Source organism: Bombyx mori, chromosome 11 (assembly GCF_030269925.1).
Source record: "Bombyx mori chromosome 11, ASM3026992v2".
In the NCBI taxonomy this organism is placed as follows: domain Eukaryota; kingdom Metazoa; phylum Arthropoda; class Insecta; order Lepidoptera; family Bombycidae; genus Bombyx; species Bombyx mori.
In genome coordinates this window covers 11,360,451-11,375,862 of record NC_085117.1, presented here as the reverse complement: position 1 = coordinate 11,375,862, position 15,412 = coordinate 11,360,451, and the positions used below count along the sequence as shown (strand labels likewise).

Here is a 15,412-nt window from a genome sequence, read left to right as displayed (position 1 = left end):
ACAACCCGTCTTGAGACATGAGATCGAAATCTTCAATGTTTTCTAAGTCGTTTCACTTTGATGCCGCAACGCATGACTATTTTTCGGCAGAATCAGGCATGGTAGTGGACGAGCCCTTGCCTGCTAGGGATTACGCGAATTTTGATTCGTTTTCTTTTGTCTACGATATACTATAAGACGACAAAATGTAGCGATAATTAACGCTATATACACGCAAGAGATTACATTTGAAGATAATAAATGGATTAATTTCTAAAAAATTTCATTGTGTTCATGTAAAATGAACATAAATACTATCATTTTTATTCTCATTAAATATAATTATGTTTAGATATCTCGTACACTTGCGAAATTTATTATTTGTTATAGTAACGTACCTACACATACCGACAGCATTAGCAACATTATATTTGAGTAATAAACTAAAAGCATTTTTCGCACATAACGCGAGCCGTGCAAAAATGTATCACTTGCGGTTTTGACGCGTAAACCGTTCATTTAGGCTTCTCGCATGTTAATTAACATTCGATTCTCTCGTAATCTTCATGATTGTGTTCCGCAAATAGTTTGAAGTACTTTCAAATTAGCGTTATTGCCGACCCGTACGTGTGTATCGGTATTCGCAAACGTTCAGAACAATTACATTCTGACGCTAATTATTTACCGTTTGTATGAATTTATTTCACTGTGATATTATGTCACAGTTTCCTTATACTATATTTTCGACACAGTCTTACTGGTGGTAGGTCCTCTTGTAAGTCCGCACGGGTAGGTACCACCACCTTGCCTATTTCTGCCGTGAAGCAGTAATGCGTTTCGATTTGAAGGGTGGAGCAGCCGTTGTAACTATACTGAGATCTTAAAACTTATATCTCAAGGTGGCGCATTTACGTTGTAGATGTCTATGAGCTCCAGTAACCACTTAACACCAGGTGGGCTGTGAGCTCGTCCAGCCATCTAAGCAATAAAAAAAAGGGTCTAGACTTTAATCAGTCTCTATATTTATTGCTATAATAATTATTAAAATAATCGTGTTTTCATTATCGAATCTAATGTGATTTGTAATTTTGACAAATACGAGATTGGATCGCTCGTCGAGAGCTATAATCTTCGTAAAATATGTATATATAAAATGTATTTTTTTAGAAATACTGATACGTTTGAATGTTGTAAATATGGAAAGCGCGTGTTGTTCACGAAACTTTACAAAAGGAATTGCGATTCTCTAAATGCCATAAACTGTGAGCAGATCGTGGCTCGCGCTACTAGAGAATGCGCCCGCGCTCGTCGTTAGGCCGGATGCCAACGTACCCAGACTGACCGACCCCATTCCTCTGCAGGCTAATTCATTTAACGAATGTTACCGAACCGAATCGCTCCGATATGCAGATAACATAATATTTCTACAAATCAATATATTATATCGCCCTTAGCGTTCTAAAGACAAAGAAACGTATTCTGATTAAAACATCAAAACAACGACGAAAATCGTATGCAAACTTACAAACACTGGTGGTAGGACCTCTTGTGAGTCCGCACGGGTAGGTACCACCACTCCGCCTATTTCTGTCGTGAAGCAGTAATGCGTTTCGGTTAGAAGGGTGGGGCAGCCGTTGTAACTATACTGAGACCTTAGAACTTATATCTCAAGGTGGGTTGCGCATTTACGTTGTGGATGTCTATTGGCTCCAGTAACCACTTAACATCAGGTGGGCTGTGAGCTCGTCCACCCATCTAAGCAATAAAAAAAATTACAAAATGTGAATAATTAAATACTTTATATCCTAAGCGAACGGAACGTGAATATTATATCAATGGTACCGAGTAAGTAAAATTCGCAAACGATCGCATTCCTTGCTGTTCCGGGAACTGTAGGCTAGACTTGGCGCCAGCGTAGCGCGCGGATCTAATGAACTGACTTACCGTCAATGGTATGGAAATGTCGTTCAAACATTCTAGATTTCATATAAATCATCTAAAGTGTACAAAGCTTAGAAGAATTTAAAGTAAAGTTTTAGAATTTTTTTTTTATATTTTGTCATAATTCAAACATGAACATGAAATCCATCTTCGTTAGGGCGCGTCCATTTATTCAGCGATAGACTTAATATTGCCCTCTATTTGATTAATGTATATCGGTTTTTTAATGGTCTTATTGAAATGGGTCTGCGGAGGGACTTCGGTTCCCTCTGTATTTTGTACCGTTTGTTCCATGGGGAGTGCTCTGAGGAATTGTTCGAGATGATACCGGCATCTCGTTTTTACCATCGCACCGCCCGCCACCGGAGTAGAGTTCATCCATACTACCTGGAGCCACTGCGATCATCCACAGTGCGTTTCCAGAGGTCTTTTTTGCCACGTACCATCCGGCTATGGAATGAGCTCCCCTCCACGGTGTTTCCCGAGCGCTATGACATGTCCTTCTTCAAACGAGGCTTGTGGAGAGTATTAAACGGTAGGCAGCGGCTTGGCTCTGCCCCTGGCATTGCTGAAGTCCATGGGCGACGGTAACCACTCACCATCAGGTGGGCCGTATGCTCGTCTGCCTACAAGGGCAATAAAAAAAAAATGAAAAACAAAAGAATGCGTTCGAATAAAAACTCCGAGGTGAAGGGGAGCACCGAACTCCCTGCGTTCTAACCCAACTACTTGTCTTTTCCTTTACATGAGAAAATATGCACGACGGAAATAACTCCTACTATTGCAACACCATAAATCAGCGGTCGCGGAACCGGGGTATTATCCCAAATGGGGTAAAATGAAATTTTGGGGGGTTAAAATGAAACTTTTGTGAGTAAAAAGTATATATTGAAGTGAAACTTCTTTAGAATCGTTAAATTTTTAGTTATTGTTTTCTTTTCAAAATTATCATGGAGGCTATAATGTGAAAGATACTAAAAAGAAGCGATTTCGTTTTTTTTTTGTTCTTCGCCATGGGATAATGTCAACTTACACAAAAATATTTTGGGGTAATAATTAAAAAAGTTCCCCGACCGCTGCCATAAATGGACTATGAGTTTTTAAATTCAAAGTAAAGATTTTGTAAAATTGAAGTCGGCAAATCCGCGCTCGTCAATTTACGTACCTAATAAATCTTATCTCAGTTTAGCAATTACATTAGCAATTGCAAGTTTTTGCACAAGTTTAATGGTTTTGTATAATAATAATAATAATAAAGTAATAAATATTACTTTATTGTATTTGTTTTTGGGCGGGAAAGCCTATAAACCATCTGGTTATAAGTTGTTACCAAAACTCAAAGACGAACCATTGTCAAATATCATAAAGCATGTGCCAAAATTCAATTAGTTTGTTATATTGGCTGTTATAATAAATTCCAAAAATTCAGTGTTGTCTTGATTAGACACGTTATTTATATACGTTTTTGTTGACTTTGAAAGTATGGGACGCGAGCTATGGCTTAAACAGCTCCTATTTTAAGAATAACATTCTCATAGTACCTACTCAAAGCGATGCGATTATACCAAGATTCGATCGAACGATTTTAATGATGGTGGTATAGCAAATTAATTAAAAATGAGACCCACAAAATTTATCGCGCTTACGTGATATGATATTGTGATCATTGACAAAGACCTTCCGGATCAAGATGCTGTGCATCCGATCTGGGCGGGCCGTATTGAAATTGTGGTCCCGGCGACTGATCAGTGCAACGCAACTGCTTACTGGGCTCGATTGCCTTGATAAGTGTCTGCATTGTATCGGAATGAAGTCGACGAAGGAGTTCCTCCATCTTATCTTAGGAGGCAGCGGAGCGTAAGAGGTATTCTCTTTCTACACTAACGTTACGCTAGCGAGTCGAAACCAAGAGGAAAGTTACCCATTACAGTGTTTCGGGCCAGTCAAATTTCATATCGGGAACCGTTGAAAGGGTCTAAGACAGAAAAAGCAGTCTGGCTTTATTGCGTTACCGAAGAATGAAACGCCCGAGTTCTACGAAACTGGTCTCAGTGGAGAAACATGGGTCATCTTAGTGGGCCTCACGCAGTCCGCTGATTAGGAGTTCATACAGGGCATTACTAGAATTAAAATGTATCGTTCGGGCCTTTTCCCAAATACATTAAGACGACGTTAAATAAGGGGTAACTTTGTTTTTCCGATTCATGCACGGAACTCATTAAAGATAGGGAACATCGTATAACAAATATAACCAGTACGTACGAATAACTAGCGTTGTTGTAGTTTTAAACCGTTTATAAGATGCTAATGGGTAAGATACTTGGTATCATTTGTCATCGAGCGATTCAGCAATACCGAGGGTCAAATCCTATGGTACGCAAACATCACAAATTTGCTAGCAACGTAAAAAAATAAATGATGTGTAATGATGAAACCAAAAAATATCTAAAAATGGAGTGTCCTCTAGCGATTCTGCATGGATTGATATTTTCCGTATTTCTATTTTTTTTTTCGATCTCAAGGGTGGTGTAAACCAGCATATCTCAACAAAAATTAAAAATTTACCCAAGTCCATAAGTTTATTAAAATTCACGAGTCTGAGTAGCGGTTGGTTATCTCAGGTCGGAAGTCGTCGAAAAATAATTAAGTTTGATTAAAAGTACTATCAAAGTTAAGCAAAGCAGATAAATTTTGATTGAATTAACGTAGATTAAGTTCATGTTTGCGGAAAGGTTTCCTTATGAGATATACCGATCACAAAACTATGTAAACTTCTTGTTTGTGAATATGATGATTACAATAATTTGCAAGTGGCTTTTCCAGTTTTCCCGCTTCTACGACATTAGTTCTTCAGCCATTTAAAGCAGCGAGTGCAGATTCTTATTTCCAATATCATGTGGATCAATAATACAATAAAATGTTAAAAAGTAATAAAATAATGTTGTAGATTTGAGTCAACGGTGACATTATCCTCTGATTTTTCTGTGGTGTGTAAATATGTCGTCAATACTTTTCTATCAGCACCATCAATGCCATCAAGATCATGATACAGTCGTCCAGTCAGCAACGGGAAACTGTTGCGCTCTTTCGCATACCCATTTCGGTACTCATCCAGAGACCATTTCACCACGGATTACGGTTTGTAAAGTGCTGTATGTCATTGAAAGGGGGAATAAAAAGTTACAAGATATTTACAGTAATTTTTTTTATTGCCTAGATGGGTTGACTAGTTCACAGCCCACCTGGTGTTAAGTGGTTACTGGAGCCTTACATCTACAACGTAAATGCGCCACCCACCTTGAGATATAAGTTCTAAGGTCTCAGTATAGTTACAACGGCTGCCCTGTCCTTCAAAGCGAAACGCATTACTGCTTCACGGCAGAAATAGGCAGGGAGGTGGTACCTACCCGTACGGACTCACAAGAGGTCCTACCAACAGTGAAGAACCGTTAATGAAATCACCCATAAGCCGTTAGGCTTACAAAGCCTACCGAAATCTTCGAGATTTATAAATGTTCACTTTTATTCATTGCCTTCCAAGGATCATCATCAGCAATAACAGAAAGAAGAACATGACCTAAGTCGAAGTATTTCAACAACGTTAACTTTGTAGAACATAGAAGAAATATTGAATATAGACGTGTGGTCATATAGTTAGAAGTAAGCTCATAAAAAAATCTAGCTTACGAAATCTAGCAATAATTCAGCTTCATCCCCCATCCATTAACAATGATTCAAGGCGGCCTTTACCTAGTGCACCCCTGTCTTTTTCAAGTATTCTGTTTGTCTTATTGGCTGGCTTTTATTATTGAATAGAAAAGCTATTTACAACAATATCTAGAGTTCTTTGCTCTCTCTCTCTCTCAATGTTGTTCAACATTTCGTGCATTCTTAATGTTACTGAGTCGTTTCTACATTGGAACATGTTTCGCTCTAGTTAGACATCGAATTACACACTGTATTTACATAAATAGATACGTTTGAGCTAACAGTGTTCTACCCAAGTAGTGCTTAGACGTATACTCCAATTCTCCATGGAAGTAGTGTATTTGTTACGTGGTTTTTAAATTCGTCATTTCGTATTCATCAATCGAGTCCTTTCATTGATGTTTCATGCTTTTGCTTGGTCTTCTTATTAAGTTTTTATTCTCCCCTAAGCCCATCATACTATAAGCGCATCAGATAGTAAATATGTTGTTCTTTAGAAAATCAAGTAACAATAATTATAATTATTTTAAGACTACGGCTACTTTTTTTTGTGCGTCTAAATACAATCATATCAAGTAGTGGTTATCCATTGTTGTAGACAATGCGTCTAGTCAATGTTTCTCACCACACATGACTCATAGTGACGTAGCAAAGTCACGCCTATGAACGCACCATGTAGGTGCCTCATTCGTTAGATGACCTATTCAATTAAATTACCTATAAGCTAATCGTCAGATAAATACATCTCTGACTGCTGCGTATTTTTGTTTTGAGTCATTCATCAACATTCAAATTGTAATTTCATTTATGTTTCAAGATATTGCGTGTACGTTGAAGTGATTAAGTGATGCGTTTAAGTTTGCAAAGGTCTCGAGCGAGAGATGACTGACTCCGTTAGCGTCGATGGCGTTGGTCTCGTCGGAGTCGATGTGTCTAGAACCGATGCTCAATGCAGCGGACGGTGTTTAGCCAGATGGTGATCGCTAACTGTGAGAGAGTTGTCTATTTCGAAATGGAAGCGTTGCGTGAGTTCGGTTATGTGATGTGTCGCTGTGGTGCCCCAGAGTCTGGTGGTGTGCGCGGCGTACGAGCGGCGGCGCGCTGTCTGCGCGTTCTTCCGGACCGCACCCGTCGGACCAGTCGCTGCGCACCGCCCGCTGCCCGCCCCAGGCGATTGGCCTTCACACTTAAATAATTAAATCGAGAGAGGTACGCTGCGGCCGCCGCCGTCGCCGCGTGGGCCTCGAAGAAGTCGTCGCGGAAGGCTTCGGTAGCTTTGATGGTGCTGTTTTGCGCAATCAAGGCCAGTTTCTTGTGCGCATATTGCCATGTTGCCACACCTAATGTTCGCGAATACCGAATGCCGAACGCCTTCATGCGCTGGTCGATCGATTCAATGACGTACATTCATATTCGTTTAAATTTAGATGAACATTATACCTATCTAAGTGATTAATGCAAAGCTCGCAGTTTCAGAACATTTCACTTTGATCACTAACAATACCAAACATAAAACGTATAAAATGTACTGGCGTTAAATACAAAAGCGTCTTAATGTATTTATCTAAAGTTAAATTTGCTTTTAAAATTTATAGATTTAGAAAGTGTGCAATTCTTAAAGCACCTCATTTTTAACCGTCATTGCAACAATATCAAAAGAATTCTTTTAACCATTCACTTTTCAATCACGCCGAACAATTATATAATGTAAATTAATAAAAAACATGCAAAACTACAACAATTTACTCAAAAGCTTTTTATTCAAATTGGAGGTGGTTATTGAGTGAGTGGCATCCTGTTTTATGCGTTGTCGGCAGCTCAACAGTCGTCGGTTCTGCGAATCAGTGGATATTGTCGCAAATTGCCGCTTTCGCCACCCGCTGAATAATGCATGCGATAACATAACATCACGTCGCGCACCCGCCTGCCGCCCTCGCCGCCCGCCCCGCGCCTCCCGCCAACTCCATCAAACTCGTTTCCCTCTTACGTACCACTTACTAGCCACGCTAAATCATTTTACCTTACGTAAATCCCATGCTACACAACACGATAAATAAACTTCTTACACGTACATTTTATTTGGATGTTACTCATCACACAGATCGAAACTGCCACCTTGCCTCACTATTTCTGCTGACAATCACGTTCTGGTTTTAAATGTATACTCAGAAGGTATTCATGTTATCATGGTGGATACCATGTAGGCAATGAGCTTGTAACTACCTATCTTCGCCCTATAGTAATCACTGGTCTTAAAACGAACTGTCCTTAGGGTAGGTAGTTATCAGAGGTAAGTATGCGACACAGGAGTCGAAGACATCGGTGGTTCGGTGGTCGAGTTGAGCGGGCGTCAGATATGGGCTAGTCGTCGTGTGGGGTGGCCCTGTGACGGCGTTTCCCACAGCGCCGGCTCCTCGACCAGTTCGTCGGAATGTGGTCGCGGCACCGGCCCGCACTTTCACCAAAACAATTCGTTAGCGGCCTCTTTCGGCATCGCACCGCCGCACACCTCACCCCGCTGTACCACCATATCGACTCCCGCACACGTGAAAATTAACAACATACCTCTATGCCAAATATTCAAACCGACGTCGGCTCTGTGTTTTTTGTACATAAAATATCCATACCAGAACAAGAACATGCACTATACATGTTAAACAGACGACCTATAGATTACCAAGCAGACTGAAAATGCGGCTTACGTTACCACACAACGTTCTCTTGCCAACAAACAAGTAATTTCAAGTTTGATTCTATTCGGATTTCTATAATCTAGAATGTTCTAAGAACAAAACTTATCACAATCTTTTAATTGCCGCATCGGAGCCAGAGTATGAAAGGGGGTACCTTGAAAAACGAGGTATCTTTAATATCGGAACGCACGATAGCTTTTCTTTCGTAATCTACAGGATAGTCGTATCTAACGGTTCTAGTTCATGGTGAGCCCTAACACCAGTGATTACCGCAAATTTACAGACATATTCCGTTAATACATACCTTTGCACATTAGTTAACAACAACACGAAGGAATACGTGATTACTTTACTGAACTATTATTTGTCTTTGCAATAATACTAATCTATCTAATTAGAAAGTGTTAACAATACACCTTCAGCGACGAGAGTGCTATGGGTACGTTGAAATTACTAGTCTCTATGAAATTGGTCATATTTTTTGTTATTTTAGAAATTATCACATTCTCTATTGAATACGGGTGGAATAGTGAATATACGCATAATATATATGGTCTAATATACTATACAGATGTATAATATACGGACAAAGAATCAAGTATAAACCGTAATAAAAATGACTACAAAATTATGTTGATTGGGTTAAATTAATAATAAAATTAAAGGGTACGGTGATACCTATTTCAAAAAGAAATATTGCTAGTACCTTAAATGTAATTCGTAGGTTCAAAATTTTAAATTTATTCCTTCAGTGCTTCCCTGTTAGGAATTATGGCTGTTAGCTGCGACAACTATGTATGTTTTCTTCTATTGCATACGGAATAGCTTTTGTCGGATCTTCCTTAACCAATTCTCCTTCTTAAGTCCATATAATTTTTTTCACTATTCCCTTGTATTTCACACGCGTAAAATCCTTCATTCATTGCGAAATGATGTCGTTGCCTAAAGGATAAGACGTTCGGTGTATTCGTGTTGAACGATGCACCGGTGTTCGAATCTCAGGCGTGTACCAATTTTTTAAATGAAATACGTACTCAACAAATGATCACGATTGACTTCCACGGTGAAGGAATAACATCGTGTAATAAAAATCAAACCCGCAAAATTATAATTTGCGTAATTACTGGTGGTAGGACCACTTGTGAGTCCGCGCGGATAGGTACCACCGCCCTGCCTATTTCTGCCGTGAAGCAGTAATGCGTTTCAGTTTGAAGGGTAGGGGCAGCTGTTGTAACTATACTTGAGTCCTTAAGACTTACATCTCAAGGTGGGTGGCGCATTTACGTCGTAGATATCTATGGACTCCAGTAACCACTTAACACCAGGTGGGCTGTGAGCTCGTCCACCCATCTAAGCAATTAATAAAAAAAAGTGTTTTATGAATTACCCACGTCTTCGACCTTTGTTCCTGTAGATAATACGTAATAAGCAAACGATCACCCAATCTGACAAATTTTTCGTAAATCACAAACGTTTGGGGCACCCATCTTGAGACATGAAGTTAAACGACGACTATCCCATCTTTAGATTCGGAACTCGTGGCTACTTTGTGACTCACAACATAATTTAACCTGTATATGAAATCAAATCAAATCAAATCCAAAAAAAATTATTCAACATAAATGAAAGTAAATAATATGTACTTGTTGAACGTCAAAAAGAACTACCGCCAATTCATAAAATCTAGCCTCCGTCCTGAGAAGAACTGGCAAGAAACTCAGCGGGAATGTCTTTTTTTTTAATATTAAAAAAATTTTTAATATTAATTTTTACAATGCGTATTATAACGTAACAATTATTGCAATATTGAAATGCCCGGAGCCAGCAACTCATTCCCACTTTGTGCAATCTTCTAGATAACACGGGTCAACATGAAATTTGACTTTGATTGCAAAGCATTAAATTTCGGTAGTTTAGGTCGTAATAAGACGGAAAAAAAATATATGGCATGAAAAACTTTGCTTTTGTGCTTAGAAGACTGATTGAACGAAATTTTTAAAAATCTCGGATTTTAATTTTTGATTGAAAATAAAACTATTGAAATAAAAATGTTTATTATTTTTATTAAGTTTTACTATCAAATTAGCTTACAGAAAAGTGGAAAATAACTTAAAAGTGCACATTTTACTTTTTCTTTTATGTTCATAGCTACTTTCTCTCAATAAACCCCAAATATAGTCGCCCATCATGTTTTCATTGTATTGGCCTTGATAGCGTTGTTCAAAATTCATGATGTCCTGATGGAAACGTTCTCCTTGCTCTTCGGAATAGGCTCCCATATTGTTTTTAAATTTATCCAAATGAGCATGCAGCATATGTACTTTTAATGACATCCTGCAGCCCATGGCCTTAAAATTTGTAAGCATATCCTCAACCAACTTTTCGTAGTTTTCAGCTTTATTATTTCCTAAAAATCCAGAAACTACTGTTTTAAAACTGTTCCAACTTGCTTTTTGAGTACGATTCAGCAACGTTGGAAATTTTTCATCGGCGAAAATCTGTCTTATTTGCGGACCAACAAAAACCCCAGCTTTAACCTTTGCTTCCGATAACTTCGGAAAAATTTTTTTTAAGTATCCAAAAGCTTCTGAAGTTTCATCCAGTTTTTTAACAAATTGTTTCATCAACCCTAACTTAATGTGCAAAGGCGGCATTAACACTTTTTCCGCTTCAACAATCGGCTCAAATTTGACGTTCTGTTTTCCGACACACAATTCTGTTCTTACAGGCCATGACCTTATTATTTGAGCCCATGGCTTATCTTGATTCCGTACAGGACAGTCAAAATATGCTTCATAGGCTTCACAGAGAACGTGAGATGTCTTTAGTTCATATTTCACGTCTCGAACTTTAATAAATTGACCACATATAAAACAAAATGCATCAGCATCGTATTTGCACTTTCGTGACGACATTTTAAGTTATTCTGGGCTTGTAAATAACACCTGATGGTTGTTTATCACTCGGGTGCCATCTAGCGGCACAGTGTAAACATTAATACCCCACTCTCACCGCGCGGTCTTTTTAAAAGTATTAAAATCAATTAAAATTTATGAAAAAATTGAAAAATGAGTATTATTATTATAACTATCACAAAAGCAAACTTTATACCGAAAAAAGGTATTTTCTTTTCGTTTTTGTGCATAACTAACTGGAAAATAATAGTATAAACTTTAGGACAAAGAACGAAAATTTTTTTGTAGAGTCGTGTAATCATTGAGTTTATAGTAAGCTTTATTGCACAGATGTTCTTTAATAGTTTTCTTAAACCTATGTATATGTAAACCTATGTATACCACAAGTATACTTTTCAAAACGATAAGAATTTTAAATATGTATGGAAGTCGCTATTAAATGCGATTGTAGCATTGTCGACGCACAAATGCGAACCTTTTAATAATTATTTCTGGCTAAGAATTAAATGAAAATCTATTGATCGCAATGCGTTTATTAATCACGATTAATAGTTTTGAGTAATTTAAAACGATCCATACAATACGTTGCTTCATTATTTCATCAGTAATATATCCAAAGTAGGAATCGCAGGACCGGTCGTTGTTGGGGCGCAGCTTGGAGGAGACCGAAATTCGATCAAAATCATCGACTCTTTAAGATATCGATTTATTTATTTAATAAATTTTGTACACACAGCTGTTAGAAAAAACACGACAATAAGGATACAGAGTACAAGGGCACTACTTATTTCATGTTGAAATCTCTTCCAGTAGGCCCGCAAAAGGAAAGAAGAATTAGGGACACAAACCTAGTGCATACAGTAAACATTACATATATATACATATTACAAGATTTACGTTATATGTTTACTATTTTTTACATTTTTGAAGAAAAAACATTAAATGCAGTCAAAACTTACTAAAGTAAAAGAAAATTCGAAGGAAAAAGGATTAATCTATCGCAATTATAACTGTCTTAATCGTCAAGTTTTCCACCAGGTACGGTCAGTTATCCGGGATGGTGGAGCCGGTTTTCGGTGTCCTGGGGGCGGTCGCGGTGGCCGCCGCTAGACCCATTCTGCCGTACGCGTTGGCTTTCGCGGCCGGAGCGATGATATACGTCGTGGCAGATGACATCATCCCCGAGGCAAACGCTTCGTAAGTATATGTTTATTTTCTTGAGATCTTACACCCGTATTCTAAGACTTCGCCCCAAAACTTACACGAATTCGTATCAATCGACGATACGTTATAGATCACCCGAAGGAACTAGACATTGAGAAATCGTCGAACGATTCGTAAAAATATTACTACTACATACTGCTGTCACCAATGTGATCGATCAGCTTTATTTACGTTTACGAGGCTTATTCGCTTAGCAAAAACAATAACGTTAATTTCCCTCGCTTCAACGTTTTTTTTTAATGCTTAGATGGGTGGTCGAGCTCTCAGCCCATCTGGTGTTAAGTGGTTACTGGAGCCCATAGACATCTACAACGTAAATGCGCCACCCACCTTGAGATATAAGTTCTAAGGTCTCAAGTATAGTTACAACGGCTGCCCCACCCTTCAAACCGAAACGCATTACTGCTTCACGGCAGAAATAGGCAGGGTGGTGGTACCCCCAGCGCGGACTCAAAAGATCCTACCACCAGTAACACTAAGTACACCAAGTACAATGTACTGTAGTAGCTTGATTTCGACAGTTGCTTTCTCGCCTGGAGAAAAAATATCTATATCTAAAAACTTTTTTTTTATTAGTTCTGTGACGTCAATAAAGTCTCGAGATCTTAGGAATAGGAGTGTAAAGGCATTATGCATAGGAAGTCATATACAAATTGCACTAATTTAAATAGTAATGTAATCTCTCTTAGGACAGTTCCTTTGTTTAAGTGCATTAAACCTTTTGTCTCCAAACGAAAGTAGAATGTCATAGAATAAAATAAAAATAGAGATGTACGCCGACATTTGGTAAAGATTTATAATAATGAAACCATAACATTCATCTGAAAGCTTTGACCCATTGACTCATCTTTTCTCCTCCTATATAGTCGCTAATAGCTTTAAAGGGTCTTTGCAGCATCTCTGCGTTGGTAGGTAAGATCAAGAGGCTCAGCCTAATATATTTATTACATTTATTCATTTAAAATATTAAAAAATAATCGGTTTTTTTAGATAACATTTCAAACTAAAAAATCCCCGATTGTCTTGCTTGATTTGTTTCAATGGCGAAATTGCACTAAGAATTGTTGGTAAATTTAAATACTAGTGAATTGATTACTATTACATATATTATAAATACTAATGAATGTATCTCTAGAAAAGCCTATTTCTTTAACGAAAATTTTGTTTGAATTTTTACGTTCTTCATTACTTTTTTTTTCATTGCCCTTGTACGCAGATGAGCACACAGCCCACCTGATGGTGAGTGGTTACCGTCGTCCATGGACCTCAGCAATGCCAGGGGCAGAGCCAAGCCGCTGCCTACCGTAAACTCTTAACGTTAACTATTAACGTTAGTCTTAACAACAGCCCAGAATACCCGTAAAAATATGTACCTAGTAATCATTAATCTTCATAGGTACACATTACCGTTATGGGCTTCCAAATATGCAGATTAAAATAAGGCTTTTCAAAATGGAGTACACATTTTCTATTATTGAAATTTGGAGCTTTAAGATCCGAGATTGCTAAAGGTATCGTTAATATATCAATCAATAATATAAAATGTGGGTACCTATCGAAAATGCCAAAAAAATCTTCCCTGCGCCGTATTCCTCAATGCTGAGACCGTGACCACAATCTTGTATCACTTTCTCTCGTACGACCTTTCTCTGTCTGTCTCTGGCGGTGTGAAGGGCGTTGTGAACTGTGGAATCAAGAGCGGTGTCTGGTCGGACCAACATATTGAGCTGCGACCCGGAGTCCTTTTCCCATCCAATTTACTGGTCACGATGAGTCTCTCGCGCTTGCTTCCAACGTTCCTTGCAATGTGACCGAATTATTCAAGGACTCTGTGAAGACACTCGGATGACAGCCGCGAGAAAATCTTGAGTTCTCGCAAAATTGAAACGTTAATCCAATATTCTGTTCACGGAATACAAAGCATCTTTCCCCAGCACCACATCTCAAAGGCTGACGCCTAATAAAGATAACAGTTTCAAAGTTCTTGAAACAATCTCGACAATGTCTAAACAGATTCACAACTGTTCAAAGTCTCAGATTTATGTAATGTGTGTGAAGAAACGTTCCCTGAACCCTCTTCGTTGGTAATGGACGAAAACGTGGGGTTCAATGTGGTTTCAATGAGCGTGTAAGGCCCCCTTAAATAGCTTAACAGATGTCACGGTAAATTATTGCGTGGACTATACATTCAGGGACAGATTAAAAGCCCCAATATCGAACGCCAAGAGTTATCGAGATAAACATTTAATTTGGGAACTACACAAATTGTACAGCCATCTGTGTGTAAGTTGGTACTAAATAAAGTATTAGAAAATCATAAAAATCAACATAAAGTATCTTTCAATATCTATTCCGATAATAATATTTAAAAAAAAAAACAGATTATTTGATTAGCGTGATTTCACGAAAGACAACTTTCAAGCTAAAACTAAATGAATTAATCTCATGAATTATGTAGTCCGTGATGTATATTATAAACTCACTAACTCCTGTTATCGTATAAATGCAAATTTAATGGATTATGTTTTGTTATTTTTCCATAATGCGGATGTTAAGTAAATTGAGAACGTAATCATCACGAGACATGCGATCGAACCAAATTCCCCTTTACATAAATGAGTCGTCTATTATCAAAGGTGGAAATCTGTGCATTTGGACAAAAAAAATTTATTGATATGTCAATACAGATTGATTTGAATATAATCGTCTCCTTCAAAGAATACGGTTCAAAACCTGCATTAAATAAAGGTTAATAGTTAACCTGTTATTTATCTAAGATGTCGTTCCGAAGAGTTTTGTGACTGCCGATGGAATACAAAGTCAATAATTCGTTTTTCTGATTTACCAATCATTGTCCAAAAGTCAGATTGCCGCCTTTGATAATAGTCGACTCAAATGCAAGCCAACCAAATTCCCCTCTACAGAAATACAAAGACTATTTTAAGACTTTTG

At 38.1% G+C, this 15,412-nt stretch overlaps 1 protein-coding gene across 1 annotated transcript in view; it reads left to right on the top strand.

The window, feature by feature from the left end:
• LOC101744766 (zinc transporter ZIP11) overlaps positions 1-15,412 on the top strand; it is a 68,545-nt gene that overhangs the window by 36,912 nt on the left and 16,221 nt on the right. Inside the window, exon 6 of the mRNA XM_004931471.5 lies at positions 12,275-12,433. Coding sequence (XP_004931528.2) covers positions 12,275-12,433 — 159 coding nt within the window. The remainder of the gene's footprint in view (positions 1-12,274; positions 12,434-15,412) is intronic.